The sequence below is a fragment of the Paramormyrops kingsleyae genome, chromosome 7, assembly GCF_048594095.1.
Source record: "Paramormyrops kingsleyae isolate MSU_618 chromosome 7, PKINGS_0.4, whole genome shotgun sequence".
NCBI lineage: Eukaryota > Metazoa > Chordata > Actinopteri > Osteoglossiformes > Mormyridae > Paramormyrops > Paramormyrops kingsleyae.
In genome coordinates this window covers 2,127,264-2,144,156 of record NC_132803.1, presented here as the reverse complement: position 1 = coordinate 2,144,156, position 16,893 = coordinate 2,127,264, and the positions used below count along the sequence as shown (strand labels likewise).

The 16,893-nt window shown below is 47.7% G+C and overlaps 1 protein-coding gene across 2 annotated transcripts in view; it reads right to left on the bottom strand.

The window, feature by feature from the left end:
• Positions 1–16,893, bottom strand: part of LOC111851468 (ankyrin-1-like) — a 78,450-nt gene that overhangs the window by 5,306 nt on the left and 56,251 nt on the right. For both annotated transcript variants that reach the window (XM_072714010.1, XM_072714011.1), the window contains exons 32-41: positions 15,464–15,592; positions 13,582–13,701; positions 12,770–12,854; positions 10,088–10,162; positions 9,738–9,869; positions 9,456–9,608; positions 4,907–5,519; positions 4,593–4,809; positions 4,222–4,287; positions 3,999–4,109 (exon numbers count right to left, since the gene is read on the bottom strand). In XM_072714010.1, coding sequence (XP_072570111.1) covers positions 3,999–4,109; positions 4,222–4,287; positions 4,593–4,809; positions 4,907–5,519; positions 9,456–9,608; positions 9,738–9,869; positions 10,088–10,162; positions 12,770–12,854; positions 13,582–13,701; positions 15,464–15,592 — 1,701 coding nt within the window. The remainder of the gene's footprint in view (positions 1–3,998; positions 4,110–4,221; positions 4,288–4,592; positions 4,810–4,906; positions 5,520–9,455; positions 9,609–9,737; positions 9,870–10,087; positions 10,163–12,769; positions 12,855–13,581; positions 13,702–15,463; positions 15,593–16,893) is intronic.

Below are 16,893 nucleotides of genomic sequence, written 5' to 3'. Positions count from 1 at the left end.
TGCTTTTCGAATGAGGGTCATATTGTATAAATTTAAAGTCAAACAAAATACAAAAATACCATCTTGTAAGTAGATCAATAAACTATTACAATGTCAACACTTAAACTGTTCAGTAGTGTCGTTTAGTTATTTTGATAGAAAATGGATTTTTAATGGTTAGGGTTCCTTTTCAATGTCTTATTAGTCTTTAGCTTCCCATTCCTATATAACAGGGGTTTCCAGACTCTGGGTCCCAGTTACGGTTGGGGTGAGTCGCCGACCGACCATGAAACGCCTAATTTATAATATGGTATAGGGCTACAGGCAGTGCGGGGCGTCTTTACCTATCAAACTATGAACCTTTGCAGGGCACACTGCGAACCCCCGTGTCGATGATTGGTCACTATGCCGTTCTCATGTTGAAACCTCATCGTATTGGATACTTTCTATCCAATCAGAGCGGTGTGTTTCGAGTCGTCATTTTAATTTAGAGGATGTATACAGTCAGCAATTCAGTCAGTATGGTGTTACAGTAAGTAGCCATCAAAATGTACAAACATTAAGAAGATTATATTTCAGTTGGTTTCACTAAAGCCTTGTGAAATAGGGAGAAACATTCTCAATGTATTTTATGTAGGGAGATACTAAGTAACGAGAGCTTTAAAATGAACAAAATACATCGACATCTAAGCACCCTCATCATAAGGAGAAAGCAAAAGAATGTTTCCAGTTACTGCGAGTGTGCAGAAAGTAAATTCAGGGTTCAGTTAGTGTCAAGGGCACATTGTAGGGCTGCAACTGATGATTATTTTGATAATCGATTAATCGGTCGATTACTTTTTCGATTAATCGGGTGGGGGGGGACCAATTTGATTTCCAGCATTTTTTAATAATGCAGTCTGTCTTTGTACGAAGGTTGTTTCCAGCAACTTGCATAAAAAACAAATGAATGCTACATTAAGAGTATTAAAAAATTGTAGCAGCTGAATCAATGTAATGAAATACACAAAATCTTGTTTTATGAAGTGCAACCAGCATGATACTTTAGATAATGTATTCAGTACTCCAGTTTTTTAATATAAAAGCACAGACTACCACTGCTGCTACTAAGAATATTATTTCATAATTGTCTAATGTTATTTAATGTTGATGCACATATGTGAAAGGGGGAGAGTGTCTGCATTTATTACGGACAAACAAAGTAAACATTTATTGCGGAGAAAAAGCCTTTTCCGCATTTTACGCTAAAAATGCGCCGGTGTTCTGTCGATATATGCTGCTTTGTCGAAAAATGCTACAGTAGTGCTAATCGATAGCCCTAACCCTAACTCTTACCCTAACCCTAACCCCTCAAAATCCCTAAAACCCTTACCTTAATCCTAACCCTAACCCTAACCCTAACCCCTAAAACCTAACCCTAATCCCAAGACGGTGGAACTGCACAAGCGCAGAAAGGCTCGATAGTACGTCTCGATTTTATGACAACAAAGTCGAACAAAATGTTTTTTTTTCCTTCTCTAATTTGTTTTTCTTCTGAAATGCTTTTCTTTGCTTTCGAATTTTTTTTTTTTGCTTCTGCAATTTTTTTTTGCTTTTGGAATCCTTTTTTGCTTCTGACTTTTGGCACTGTTTTAACGGGTGGGCGGGCCTTAGCAGCTTACACGTCTATTGGTCAGCTGGAATTTGGAGTGAACACGCCTTTAACCATCTGAGCACGCCCACTCCATGACGCTTCAGAACATCGCAACATGGCGGGAAGCTCCGGAGCCAGTTTACAGCATGGAATTGCATCTTTGTAGTTCTACAATAGTGTACTTTTATTAGGAATCGGTGTATGCAACACATATTTCGCGTTCATAAAATGTCACCAACCCATCCAGTTTCGGCAAAGCGAATTTGTCAGATTTAGATTGAAATATGTTTGTTCGTTTCCGAATACTGTCGTGTGATCGGTGTGAAAATGCCTTTAGTGCTAATGTCAATAGCAGTTATAAATACAGTTGGAGTTCAGCCTTTAGTATGGGTGGGTGGCAGGTGAGGAAATATACAGGATGTTATAATTGTTCTGTGTTGTCAATATTTTGTTTTGAATCAAAGATTAATCTGCATTTTCATTGTTATGTAAGATGTTCCATTCTGTCTGTTTTGTTTTTTGAAATATGGAAGAGGGGTTTGTAGAGGGGTGCATTAATTGTCATCTACAGCAATAAAAATAATTTAATTAAAACCTATTTTTAAAAGGAATATATTTCATTGAATACTATTGTTTGTATAATTCAGCTTTTGGTTCTTTGTGTTTTTTAAATCTTTTGTTTTTTGTAAACATGTAAAGGTATTTCATTATGCATTTTGTGTATGGGTTTTGGGTCCCAGACAGATGGCAAATCTCCCTTTTGGGCCCCCAGGTAAATAAAAGTTTGGGAACCCCTGCTCTGTAGTGTTCAACAGTGTTCAATTTGTGCCATAGCTTGCCAGTGAGTTATATTTTGACTACTTTTACATTAAGCTTCTTTTTGAAAAGTTTTTGACTGCGTTTGGGTATTGTAACAGTACAATTGTGTACAAAGCCACGACTGATTCAGATAGTAATGAGATAGCTACCCTGTCATATTATTTGACATCCTGTTTTGTTCAGTAGGTAAAATAATATTTGTGTTTCCTATTTTGCCTGGTAGGTAAAATAATTTTCGTGTTCATGTACAATTTATCTTTTCCAAACACCTTCTGTCAAGAAGTGTATCGATTGGAGAGGAGACTGGCCAATCAGAAATTAGCCATCCGTGTCTCCAATTGGGCAATTTGCACAAAAATCACGATGTGCCAATCTAACTGAGTGTGCAGAGTCGAGCATGCACATAGTGGAGATGTTGAGAGAGCAGAAGAGACGCTGTGAGCAAGTGCACAGGTGTCTGGCACCACGCATGTGCAGGCCGAGTTCAGTGCACACAGAGCAAAGTGAGCGAGCATATGCACGCCGAGTTGATCATGTATCCCACTGTACCATCATGAATGAGGCACAAATATAACACCATAACCGCAATAAAGTTCAAGAAATGTGCAACACAGATGAAAACTTTGATGTAACTAACAGGTGGCAATAGAAAATAGTAATTAGTATCACATTATTAGCGCTGCCTCCTTAGCCCCGCCCCAATCGACGCATCTGTAGTATGGCATGTAGTTTCCAGGTTTAAAAATTGTCAATAAAAAAATTGTAACTTAAAAAAATTTTGGCCGAAAATGTCTTAAGTATATTACTACAAATGTTTCCAGCCATTAAAAAACATTATCCAGCCATAAAATCACTTAAACAAAAACATTAATATTATTTGTTAGCATTGCAATATGGCCGCTAGGGGTACTTCCTATTTGTTTACAGGAATAGCATAACACTCACCACGCAAAGTATGCTGATCTTGGCATTCCTATCTCCATAAGGGTCCAAAGAACGATATCCATCATAGGCCTTTAGTCTAAAAACAAGCTAAAATGCTCAAAAAATGCTGAAAACTACCCTTGTAAATATGGTGTCCGTAACATCATCAGTTTTCACCCATGGATTTCAGCATGAACACTGCACATACGCAATTCACAGCATTCAGTACGTAGTTCTCAGCCAACCAAACAAAATCCGGCCTCATATGGGCTAATTTGTTCGGTCTGCTCTGACTAGCAATGCTTTCCACCTCATAACACGGGGACTACTGACCCCTCTCTTGGCCACCCAGTAAGAGCAAGCTCCTTGAAACAGGAAAAAATTAATAGCTCGGAAAAAGACGAGTTCAGTTCAGTGTATGACATCATCGTGGTCTTTATGAGCTCCGGCACCCCAGAGATTACTAATTAAACACTGTTCCTTTATAATGCCCTATTACTTTATAGTGTCCCAGTCCTCTATAATGTCCAATTCATTTGTAGTGCCTCATTCCTCTATAGTGCCCCATTCCCATTAAAGCATCAATACCAGTGATATATCAATCATCTGATTCAGGTCCCGCCCAATGCCCCCTGTGTCCCACCTTGCTGCCCATGCGTCCCTGTTGCTCTGCAGCCCCCTCCATCCCTCGGGTGTCAGCGTGTCCTGGCTCTTCGGAAGGAGCTCTGCCCTTCCGCGTAGGCCGACGGGTGCTCTGCAACACACGAGGAAGTCCTGTCCAGCTATGGTGACCTAAGTGGCGCCGCCCTTGCCTAGCACCAGCATGGCATGTGTACACGTGTTCATGTGTATTTCTTGGCACTGACCTTCTTGGGAATGATATCTTGCTCATTATTGCGTTCATCATTTCCATGGGCATCCACCTCACTGCCCTGCAACAGACGGAGTTATGCAGTTACGCACACACCAGCACCACACACCAACACAACTAGTGTTATGCACCAGCATCACACACCAGTATTATGCACAAGTGTCACACACCAGCACCACACACCAACCTTATGCACCAACATTACACAACTAGTGTTATGCACCAGTGTCACGCACCAGCGTTATGCACCAGTGTCACGCACCAGCGTTATGCACCAGTGTCACGTACCATTAAAGAGCTATGCAGTGCAGCACAGGTAGACTGTGCTGTCAAATATGTGGTGTGTTTTGGACAGGTTACACTCACCTGGCCTTTCTTGTGCTTCTCTCCCCCCAGAACATGCCTCCGCAGCACCTCCGAGTGCCCCGTGTCCAGCACGGGGGTCAGAAGGGCCTCCTGAAAAACACGAGACTGGCCCTGCTCACACGCCGGTGCTGTTGCAGATTCGGTCCCTTGCCGGTCCTGAGCGGAATCCGGGACAGAGTACTCCGGCATGTATGGCTGAAAGGCAGGGCTGGTCAGCCTGAGAAGAGTGGAAGGAAGGGGGTGTGCTCAGAGCGAATGACTAACAGAGTGGATGGAGGAGAGGCAGGAATGCCAGCAGGTCAGAGCTTATTCACCTGTCTCCCACCCTCTGTGCTCCGTAGCTCAGCCCGGATGCCTCCCCCAGCTGGGCGAAGCCCTGCTGTTGTCCTGAAACGAGACATACCCCGTCTTCTGAACCTGGCTCTCCATCTGTGCCCTGCTCTCCTCTTCCACCTCCGCCTGACACGCTGCTGCTTGCTGCCGTCCCCACCTTCACCTTCCTGACCTCTGACCTCTGACCTCCAACCAGCCCATTGAAGTTGACCTCTGGCATCTTTCCCCGCAGCTCGGCCTCTTCCTCCTCCTCTTCCTCCTCGAGCTCCATGAGTGAGCTGCTGAGGCCGCTGGCCCCGCTGCCTGGCCGGCCCAGGCTGCTGCAGGGCAGGCTGAGCACGCCTTCTGACTCGTCCGCATTGCTGCACTCCAGCGAGGAGTCGTCCACGGCTGGAAGCCCCGCCCCCGCCCCTACGCCTGAGGGCCATGCCTGCGCATCTGACAGCTCAGCCAGTGTGTCCTCCTCCGTGGTGGCCATGGGGGCGCGCTCTAAGCTGGAGACTTCCTGCCAGTCGGGCTCGACGCCCAGGGGGGAGGGCAAGCTGTACTGCATGGAGGCCGGAGACAGGAGCTCCTCCTGGACCAGCCCATAACCTGGAAACAGTGAGACACATACAGGTACTCTGACACCTCACACCCCCACTGGGGGGGGCACCGGGGGTGGGGCCAAGGCATGACCCACTGAATCTAGTAGATTCCACTGTCTCTAATACTGTAGGTGGGGGCTTCGTGCTCTCAAGGGGGTACAGGGTGAGCTTCGGGGTGGGATTTGCAAGCCAAACATTCAGTGTCAGCCATAGAAGCAGCGTCAGAAGCAGTAGGGCATTCATCGGGAGAGATGGAGCCTCATAGCTTAGTACCTGATACATGGGTAACGGATAACTGGTTCATGGGTAACTGATACCGCGTACACAGCTAAATAACACCTGCCAGAGGTAACTGATACCTGCTTCATGGGTAACTGACAGCCCATACACAGGTAACTGATACCTGAAACACAGCACTGCTGCACAGCCAAATGATACCTGACACACAGCACTGCTGCACAGCCAAATGATACCTGACACACAGCACTGCTGCACAGCCAAATGATACCTGACACACAGCACTGCTGCACAGCCAAATGATACCTGACACACAGTTCTGCTTAACAGGTAACTGATACCTGACAAAAGTAACTGATACTTCAAACATAGATAACTGATGCCAGACACAGTGCTGCTTTACAGGTAACAGATATCTGACACACAGTTCTGCTCAGGGGCGGACTGGCAATCTGTGCGTTCTGGAAAAGTCCAGAACGGCCGTCTGATCCATGGCCGTCGGCCTGCCTTTCCTCTTAAATGGGAAATCAGCTAACAGCAGATGGCGCTAATACGATCATTTGTCCGGTGACATCCATCATTAAAAGCCAACAAAAAAGAGCGAATCATAAGTTGCAGCTGCGGGAATGATGGCAAGTCGAAAACGTAAGGAGAAAGGAGGATGGGAAAAGTCAAAAGAAAAGAAAGCCAAGTCTCTCGAAAATGATGAGTCAAAATTGGCTGCAGTTTAACTGCCAGCAGCAGCAGTAATGTAGATCAAAACGCTAAATCACCCAGCAAGAGTGTTGAAGACCAGGTGAAAGTTGAACCTGTTGAGCATCCACAGACTGGTCACAAGGGACAGACAGCAGAGGAAATTTCATGGGAGGAAGAGGTACTGGTAGTGGCCTCAACATAAAACAACAGGCCTATTCTACATTTATTCTTATAGTCATCCAGTCATCATCTATTAACTGGACTTGCATGATGATGAAAAATATATTTTATATAAAAAATATAGACGCTCTAAAAATTAATTGCGAGATGGCTGTGATGTTATCTTGTCAGTAGTAAGGTCATCTCTGCAGCTAGACAGAAGACCATGGTATTGAAAGAAACTGGAAAACAAACCATCCACTCCTAACACTCGTGACATGCTAAAAGGGAAAGAGGGCTAAATAAAGCTCTATGTTAAACCAAAAATTTGGGGAGGGAAAATCTCATTGTTTTCCATTTAAGTGCAATTTGTTTCTGTCTTTCTGTGGTGGGCTATTGTGGAACTGACACTTAACATACAAATCTGGGGTTTGTCTAAAGCTTGATTAGTATTAGCTGGTGGGCCTATTTGGGAGCTGTTTTTTAGTCCCAGTCCGACCCTGGTTCTGTTTCACAGGTAACTGATACCTGACAATGGTAACTGATACCTCACACACAGCACTGCTTCACAGCTAAATGATACCTGAAACACAGTGTCTCTTCAGAGGTAACTAATACCTGACTTACAGTTCTGCTTCACAAGTAACTGATACTTGATACACAGTTCTGCTTCACAGGTAACTGAAACCTGACACATGGCCCTGCTTCACAGCCAAATGATACCCGAATCAGAGCATTGTTTCACAAATGACTAATACCTGACAAATATTTCCGTTAATGTAAGGAACATTAATACCTGTTTTGAAAATTTGTAACACCTGTCAGTTCATGGTATTGCTTCCACTATTAATACCAAGAGGTTAACCAATTAAAAACAGAAAGGGAGCCAGTACTGAGAGAAGGAATAGCAACTGACAGAACAAACATGGGACAAAGAAAGAGGTCTGCTATATCGGAGGGAGAAATGGCTGGCAGGCAATCAACACTGCCAGAGACAAGAGATGGGCTAAGAGAGGAAGGATGGGCTGATGAAAAGAATGGCCAAGCCTAAGAGAGGGATGAACCAACAAGTAAAGGGGTATGTGAAAAAGAGGAGGAACCACTGATGTAAGTGATAGGCTATGAGAGAGAGGAATGAGAAATGAGAGAGGGATGACTAAGAGAGGGAGGAGTGAGTAATGTAACAGGAATGGGTTGAGAGATGGAGGAGTTAGTAATGAGAAAGGGGTGCACGCACTCAGACACCAACACTGAGACATGTACAAGCTACCTTTTATACTTGTAGTCACATGTAAATATTGCACAGTAATGGAAACGCACACAAACAATAGCCACATAAAAACATTCAGGCAAACACCCAATGTACAAATGCAACAGAAAAAAAGTCAGGTGTGAGCTGACACATGGGAGAGAGGTCACCAGGGGAAGACACACATACCGAAATGGATAGAAACACAGAATGGGCCCCAGATGTTGGGCCAGCCTGATCTCTTCTGATGAAGTAACACATGGGGCAGTGAGGTAAGAGCGCACAGATTGTTAGAAAGAACAGCTGGGAAACGGCACTGTGAAAACCGAAGGACACAGAGAGCACAATGCATGAGTCAGCACACCTTGGAGAAGCCTGTCTAGCAGAACATGCATGTGCTGGGGGAATGAGCACGCCCGAAGTGCGGCGGCATGCGGCATGCGGCATGCGGCATGCAAAGAGCCCAGAGGGCAGAGGAAGAGTCACAGATCGTCACAAGAAGGACAGAAAGTCCCAGACTGGCACCACCAGCTGGGGAAACAGCATGAGGTCGGCATGAGGCCGGAGGTCAGAGGTCAGTGAGGACAGTTGTGGACAGGAAGGTTAGGCGGCTGGGCGGCTGATGGCATATCCAGAGAAACAGAGAGGGGAAGGAAGACGGGCACAGGAACAAGTACTGCAGCATGACAGGACCGCAGGAAGCGGTCTGTTCCTCAACACAGACTGGCACACACACACACATACAGGCACATCCCGCCCATATCCGGAAATGACTGACACAGCACTACCCCTTCTAGGTATAAATATGAGACATTAATAGCTTGTAATAGCTGAAAGTGTAGACAAATATTTGTATTGACAAGCTCCCATTCCGAGTACAGACCTGCTGTGGTTGTCATAACCGCTGATGGTGGGTGGGGCCGTGGGTGAGCATGTCCATGAATAAGGGAGTGGAGCTCTCTCCAAATCTTTATCTTTCAATGAATGAGACCACACTCCTTCCAAACCACATCCATGGCTTCAAACTGACCACAGCCCATCGTTTGTCAGTGGCCTCACAAGCTTGTCTCATTTTCATCACGCCTTTGCTGCACCCCTGCCTGTACTTTCACTGAAAACAGCCTAATCACAGACCCGTAAGTGTGAGATCACAAGGCAACGCATTCCTTCTTTATCACACTGGATCCAGTGCAGGGGTCATTCCTTACTTTTTATCATATTGGACAGGTTTAACACACTGGACTCTGTGGGCGTGTGGGGGGGGGGGTCATTCCTTAGTTTTTCACACTGGATAAAGTAGGGGGGAGGGGGTTGTTCCTCACTGTTTTGTCATACTGAATACTATGTGGGGTGTCATTCATCACCGTTTTATCACACTGTACCCAGTGTGGGGGGGTGTCATTCTTCACTATTTTTTCACACTGAATACAGTGGGGCGGGGGGGAGGGTCATTCCTTACTTTTTTATCACACTGCATACAGTGTGTGTGGTGGTGGGGGGGGGGGGGTGATTCCTCACTGTTTTTTCATACTGGATACAGAGGGGGGAGGGGGTCATTCCTTACCGTTGATCATAGAGGAGAGCAGGGGTATCTTTCCTTACCATTAGTCACTCGGGGGGACAGGAGGGAGTCACGGTCAGTATTCCGACATGCCCCCTCCTCCAGAACCACCCCAGCCTGCAGAAGCTGATCCTCCAGCGAGTTGACAATGTCGGCCCTGTCGATGCGCCTCAGAGACATATACAGGCTTTCCACTGGGGGAAGACGGGCAGCATACACAATACACACATCAGCCTGCATGTATTTCTGTGTGTGGGAGGGTGACGGGCTGGTTCACAGTTAGGGGAGGTTGTTGGGCAGGCACATTATGGAGGGACACTCACTCTTGGCCCTCTTCCCTTCACGAGCAGCCCACAGGTTGAGTAAGGTGGAGCTTTGATCCAGTAATGAATTAGGATTCTCCACCCGGATCCGATTGATATCGTCCACACTGAACTGCAGCTCCCGTGCCAGTTCTGTACAGACAATTGTTTGGAATGAAACACATGAGAGACATGCATAATCACATTCATAAACACATATCCACTTGCTAGTAAGATTGTGAACTGTCAATGATCCAAAATACATACATTCAGAAGTAAACGTTTAGCTGAACCTAAGATGGTTCCCCCAGCATGAATTTCAAATGAAATACACTCATTAAACACAAACACACACACACAGCCTCACTGACCTGCCCAGCTCAGGCCGAGCTGCTCAGAAATAAGGGTCATCTTTAGCTCTGCCCTCTCCATAGCCTTCATTGAGGCTGCAAGACAAGCACACTGTCAGCCTACAGCAAAGGATATTAGTATTATGCCTGTACTGACACCTTATGTCAGCTCTATCCCTGACACATTTACTGTATTAGGACTGTTATTTGGGAAATATTATGGTATAATATAGACCTAAAACTATATAACCATATATCCACTGCCCAACCCTCTATCAAGTACAAGGTCAAGGTGGCAGCTTCTAAGGCACAAGACAGGGGCCACCCGGAACAGCTCATCGTAGGGTACAAGGCGGGGGACACCCGGAACAGCTTATCGTAGGGCACAAGGCAGGGGACACCGGGAACAGCCCATCATAGGGCACAAGACGGGGGACACCGGGAACAGCCCACCACAGGGCACAAGACGGGGGCCACCCGGAACAGCTCATCGTAGGGCACAAGGCGGGGGGCACCGGGAACAGCCCATCGTAGGGCACAAGACGGGGGACACCGGGAACAGCCCACCACAGGGCACAAGGCGGGGGCCACCCAGAACAGCCCATCGCAGGGCACGAGGTGGGGGCCACCCGGAACAGCCCATCGCAGGGCACAAGACGGGGGCCACCCAGAACAGCCCATCGCAGGGCACGAGGCGGGGGCCACCCAGAACAGCCCATCGCAGGGCACAAGATGGGGGCCACCCGGAACAGCCCATCGCAGGGCACGAGGTGGGGGCCACCCAGAACAGCCCATCGCAGGGCACGAGGCGGGGGACACCGGGAACAGTCCATCGCAGGGCCACCTGGAACAGCTCATCGCAGGGCACAAGGTGGGGGACACCGGGAAAAGCCCATCGCAGGGCACGAGGCGGGGGACACCGGGAACAGCCCATCGCAGGGCACAAGTCAGGGGACACTATGAATGGCTCATCGTGGACCACGAAGTGGAGGATGCCTCAAACGGCCCATCACAGGGAACAAGAGAAGGGGCACTCGATATCTCATTTTGTGGAACAAGGCAGGCGATGCCCTGACTGGCGCATCATGGGGAACAAGGTGGGGGAATATCCTGACCTGCCCATTGTACAGAACAAGGCGTGAGACACTTGACTGCCTATCAGGGGGCACAAAGCAGAATACGGCTCAACTGGCCCATTTTGGGGAACAAGGCAGGGGACAACCCAAACAGTCCATCACAGGGAGGAAGGTGGGGGACTCCCCAAACAGACCATCACAGGGAGGAAGGTGGGGGACTCCCCAAACAGTCCATCACAGGGAGGAAGGTGGGGGACACCCTAAACAGTCCATCACAGTGAGGAAGGTGGGGGACACCCCAAACAGTCCATCACAGGGAGGAAGGTGGGGGACTCCCCAAACAGTCCATCACAGGGAGGATGGTGGGGGACACCCCAAACAGTCCATCACAGGGAGGAAGGTGGGGGACACCCCAAACAGTCCATCACAGGGAGGAAGGTGGGGGACTCCCCAAACAGTCCATCACAGGGAGGAAGGTGGGGGACACCCCAAACAGTCCATCACAGGGAGGAAGGTGGGGGACTCCCCAAACAGTCCATCACAGGGAGGAAGTTGGGGGACACCCCAAACAGTCCATCACAGGGAGGAAGGTGGGGGACACCCCAAACAGTCCATCACAGGGAGGAAGGTGGGGGACACCCCAAACAGTCCATCACAGGGAGGAAGGTGGGGGACTCCCCAAACAGTCCATCACAGGGAGGAAGGTGGGGGACACCCCAAACAGTCCATCACAGGGAGGAAGGTGGGGGACACCCCAAACAGTCCATCACAGGGAGGAAGGTGGGGGACACCCCAAACAGTCCATCACAGGGAGGAAGGTGGGGGACTCCCCAAACAGTCCATCACAGGGAGGAAGGTGGGGGACACCCCAAATGGCTCATTGCAGGGAACGCTCTGAACGGCCCATGACGAGGTGGAGGATGCCCCAAATGGCCCATCATGGCGGGGGGAGCTCCCTGACTGGCCCACTACAGGGTTCAGACATGCACTATGAACAGTTCAGATGCTGCCTATTTTTGCACTCACAATATCTGCAGGAAAATCAACAGAACATGCAGGGGGATTATATCCCTCTCATTATTTTTTAAAAATATGAAAATGGTGTCAATAATATTGATAAACAATCATCAAAACCGTAAAAATGGAATTCAGCATTTGTATGTTGTGCCAGCATGGCCTGTGTGCTCAGCCTGTGTCGTCTGGCCTGGCTCAGCCCCAGGGTTTTGGTCCTGATCCCGGGTTGCCTTCATGTTAACTGGCCCATCCAGCGTCCTCCTCCATGTAAGTGATGTGCTGCTGAATCAAAACCCCATGGGCTCAGATCCCCGTTGCTACCAACAGCAGAGCTCAGTGAGCAGCTCGCAGCCTGCGACAGTGGACCAGCTCCGCCAGCTTGCTCTGCCCTCAGCATTTCCACTGCCATCACATTGTCTAGCATCCCTGCCCCCGTGTCCTGTGGTAGCAGCAGACCTGAGGGGTTCATGCACACGGTGCATTTCGCTGCGGCCTGCAGGGGGCGCCCTGAGCACCTCCTGCCTCATGCGTGCGCATGGCCAGGTCTCATGCATGAGCACACGCACAGGCAAGGGGTAGAGCCGAGCAGAGCCACCAGCAGGGGGCGTCTTACCGAGGGCCGACTCATTCAGGGCGCTATATCGCTCCCTCAAAGCCAGTGGAGTTAGCGTCCGTCTACGTTCCTCTCCACCTGCAACCTGCCACAGTAAGAGGACAGAGAGGTCATTTAACCTCACATGAACTGATAGGACATAAACATCACTCAGCCTGCCCCATTACACTGCACAGGAAGGTCGCCTAAGAACATAAGAACATAAGATATTTACAAACGAGAGGAGGTCATTCAGCCCATCAAGCTCGTTTGGGGAGAACTTAACTAATAGCTCAGAATTGTTAAAATCTTATCTAGCTCTGATTTAAAGGAGCCCAGGTTTTAGCTTGCACTACTTGAACAGGAAGACTATTCCATACTCTAACTACACGCTGTGTAAAGAAGTGTTTTCTCAAATTCAGTTTAAAATGTTCTCCCGCTAATTTCCACTTATGGCCACGAGTTTAAACTAATATTAAAGTAGCCATTTGGCTGAACAGCATCCAGACCTGTTAGAATCTTATAGACCTGGATCATGTCCCCCCTTAGTCTCCTTTGCTCAAGGCTGAACAGATTCAGCTCAGCTAACCTCTCCTCATAAGACATTCCTCTAAGACCAGGAATCATTCTCGTAGCCCTCCGTTGCATGCAAGGCAGCAATGTCCTTTTTAAGGTATGGTGACCAAATCTGCACACAATATGCTAGGTGGGGTCTCACCAAGGAATTGTATAAATGTAACATCACCTCCCTTGACTTAAACTCCACACAGCTAGAGATGTAACCTAACATCCTACTGGATGTGGGCAAGACTGCAATGATCTTCAGTGGCTACCTTGACACAGGGTGGCATGGTGATATTGAGGTTGCACAGGACGTGCTGGCTGTCCTCATACTTGGTGGACTTGCGCAGAAATGTCAGGAATCCAGAAGGCTCTTTAGTGTTGTCTCTCACCTGAGACAGTGGAAGAACCAGGAAGAGGACAGAAGAGAGATGGAGGGGGAGGTAGGGATACGGATCACAGAGGAGAATGGAGAGAAGATGGAGGAGAGAAAAAGAGAGTAGAGGAATCAGAAGGGAGGACGTTAGACCTGCAAAATGAATGCAACAGCAGAACCACAGGGAAAGGAGGGATGAAGGCAGGCGAAAGGCAGGCGAAAGCGAGGCCAAGAGATTTACCTGCACATTTACCTGGTCGTCTGTGAGATCAGACGGTGAGAGAGAGAGAGAGAGACAGTGAGACGGACATACACACGAGCAGGCAGACCCTGGGAAAGTTTAACATGCAGACCAAAAAAAAAACAGTTAAAGTGGAAATATGACGTAAATGTGGTCCTGGGAGGGTAGACTGTGATAAGGCAGTCACAAAAAACAAGGGGAAGACAAGCATGACAAGCACACAGAGCACCAGAGACAGAGATTGTCAGGCAGCGAGTTAGAGTGATAAAGGCACATAGAACCAAACAGGACAGGAAGTGAACCAGATGCTGAAACAGACAGACCAAAAGAAAAGTGACAGTAAGCGTGAAGGACAGGTAGTGAGGTAAATAGAGGTAGGCAGTTTGGATGATGAGTACTGAGGCAGTTGGGGGACAATATGACAGACAGGTACTGAGGCAGTTAGTGTGACAGACGGTTACTGAGGCAGACAAAGTCAGACAGTGACACAAACAGGTGCTGAGGCAAAGCCAGACAGTGTGTCAGATGGGTACTGCGGCAAAGAGATACAGCCAGTGTCACAGACAGGTACTAAGGCCGACAGAGTCAGACAGTGTGTTAGCCAGGTACTGAGGCAATCAGAGTCAGTGTGACAGACGTTTACCGAGGCAGTTAGAGGTGGACATTGTGACACATACTGAGGCAGTCAGAGGTGGACAGTGTGACAGACAGGTACTGAGGAAATCAGAGACAGGGAGTGACACAGACGGCTCCTGAGTCAGTCTATTTGGCAGACAGGTGCTGAGGCAAAGTCCGACAGTGTGACAGACGTTTACCGAGGCAGTTAGAGGTGGACATTGTGACACATACTGAGGCAGTCAGAGGTGGACAGTGTGACAGACAGGTACTGAGGAAATCAGAGACAGGGAGTGACACAGACGGCTCCTGAGTCAGTCTATTTGGCAGACAGGTGCTGAGGCAAAGTCCGACAGTGTGACAGATGGTTACTGAGGTATTCAGAGGTGGATACTGTGACAGTCAGGTACTGAGGCAGTCTGTCAGACAGTGTGACAGACAGGTGCTGAGGCAGATTCAGGTAGTGTGATGGGCATTTACCGAGGCAGTCAGAGATGGGCAGTATGACAGACGAGTACTGCAATAGTCAAAGGTAGAGAGTGTGACACACAGGTACTGAAGCAGTCAGAGGTGGACAGTATGACAGCCTGGTACTGAGGCAGTCAGAGTCAGACAGTTTGACAGACGGCAAAATCAGACTGTGACAGACGTTTACTGAGGCAGTCAGAGGTATACAGTGTGACAGACAGGTACTGAGGCAGTCAGAGTCAGAGAGTGACACAGATGGGTGCTGAGGCACAGAGTTGGACAGTATGTCAGACGTCTACTGAGGCAGAGTCCGACTGTGCAATAGGCATGTTCTTAGGCATTCAGAGGTGGACGGTGTGACAGACGGGTATTGAGGTAGATAGAAGTGGACAATGTGGTAGACGGGTATTGAAGTAGATAGAGGTGGACACATTGACAGTAAGAGAGCACACACCTTAACAGAAACAGGAAGCCGGTTGTCTTTGAAGGCTTGGAAGCAGAAGCTTCGGGGCTGCTGAGTTGCCTTCCTCATGGGCATCAGGTTCCCAGTGCACTCCAGGTGCAGTGGCATACCCTCCATCACCTGCAGGGGGAGACAATGAGTCAGCACAAAGAAACTGCTCCTTTCAGCTTCTTTATAATGGAAACACCCTGGCTGTGGTTTCTATGGAGCCCCTCTGGTGACATAGGAGAAAAAAAAAATTGCGTGGCCACGAGATAATTAAGTGGTGGCCATGAATTAATAACACGTGGCCATGAGATAATTAAGTGGTGGCCATGAATTAATAACGCGTGGCCACGAGATTTCCGAATGCCTGGAAACACATGGACAACTTCGAGAGTGGATAAAAGTAAGTATAATTTATAAAGAATTTTTTTTTTTTTTAAATTGATAACATAATTGTGAGAAAACACATGTTAACATCCTAAAGGCGTCATCCACAAGTGCATCAGACCAGCATACAACATCCCGGAAATCTAACTCGTTCCCGCGCTTTAAGAAAGACATAGCCGCTACTTAACTATCTCATGGCCACACAATATATATATTTTTCTCCTGGGTCACCATACTGGTTCCGTAGGTTTCAGTCATGCTCTCTGCTTCAAGTTTATTGTACCCTAGACTGTGCTTCTTCTCAGATCTGTACTTCAGACCTGTCACATTCTGCCCTGTGCTTCAGGCTTGTTGTACTCTGCCCTCTGCTTCAGTCCTGTTGCACTCTGATCTGTGCTTCAGACCTGTCACACTCTAATCTGCTTCAAACTCTGCCCTGTGAATCAGGCTTGTATACTCTGCCCTCTGCTTCAGTCCTGTTGCACTCTGATCTGTGCTTCAGACCTGTCACACTCTAATCTGCTTCAAGCTTTGCACTGTGAATCAGGCTTGTATACTCTGCCCTCTGCTTCAGACCTGTGGCACTCTGATCTGTGCTTCAGACCTGTCACACTCTAATCTGCTTCAAACTCTGCCCTGTGAATCAGGCTTGTATACTCTGCCCTCTGCTTCAGACCTGTTGCACTCTGATCTGTGCTTCAGACCTGTCACACTCTAATCTGCTTCAAACTCTGCCCTGTGAATCAGGCTTGTATACTCTGCCCTCTGCTTCAGACCTGTTGCACTCTGATCTGTGCTTCAGGCTGGTTTCACCTTTTATTTTTTGTGGAGTTTTGTCTTGATTCTGGAACAAGTACATATGATAAGTTGGTAATGCTTTATGTTAACCGCACCTTCATAATACCTTTAGAATGTACTGGGAGAAATTAAGGTCACCTTTATAATGCATTCATAAAAGATTCATAAGCAGGATTTAAGTATACCTTAACATGTCCTAAAGCATACATTAATAACAATCTTATATAATTATACAATTACAATATTTGTTA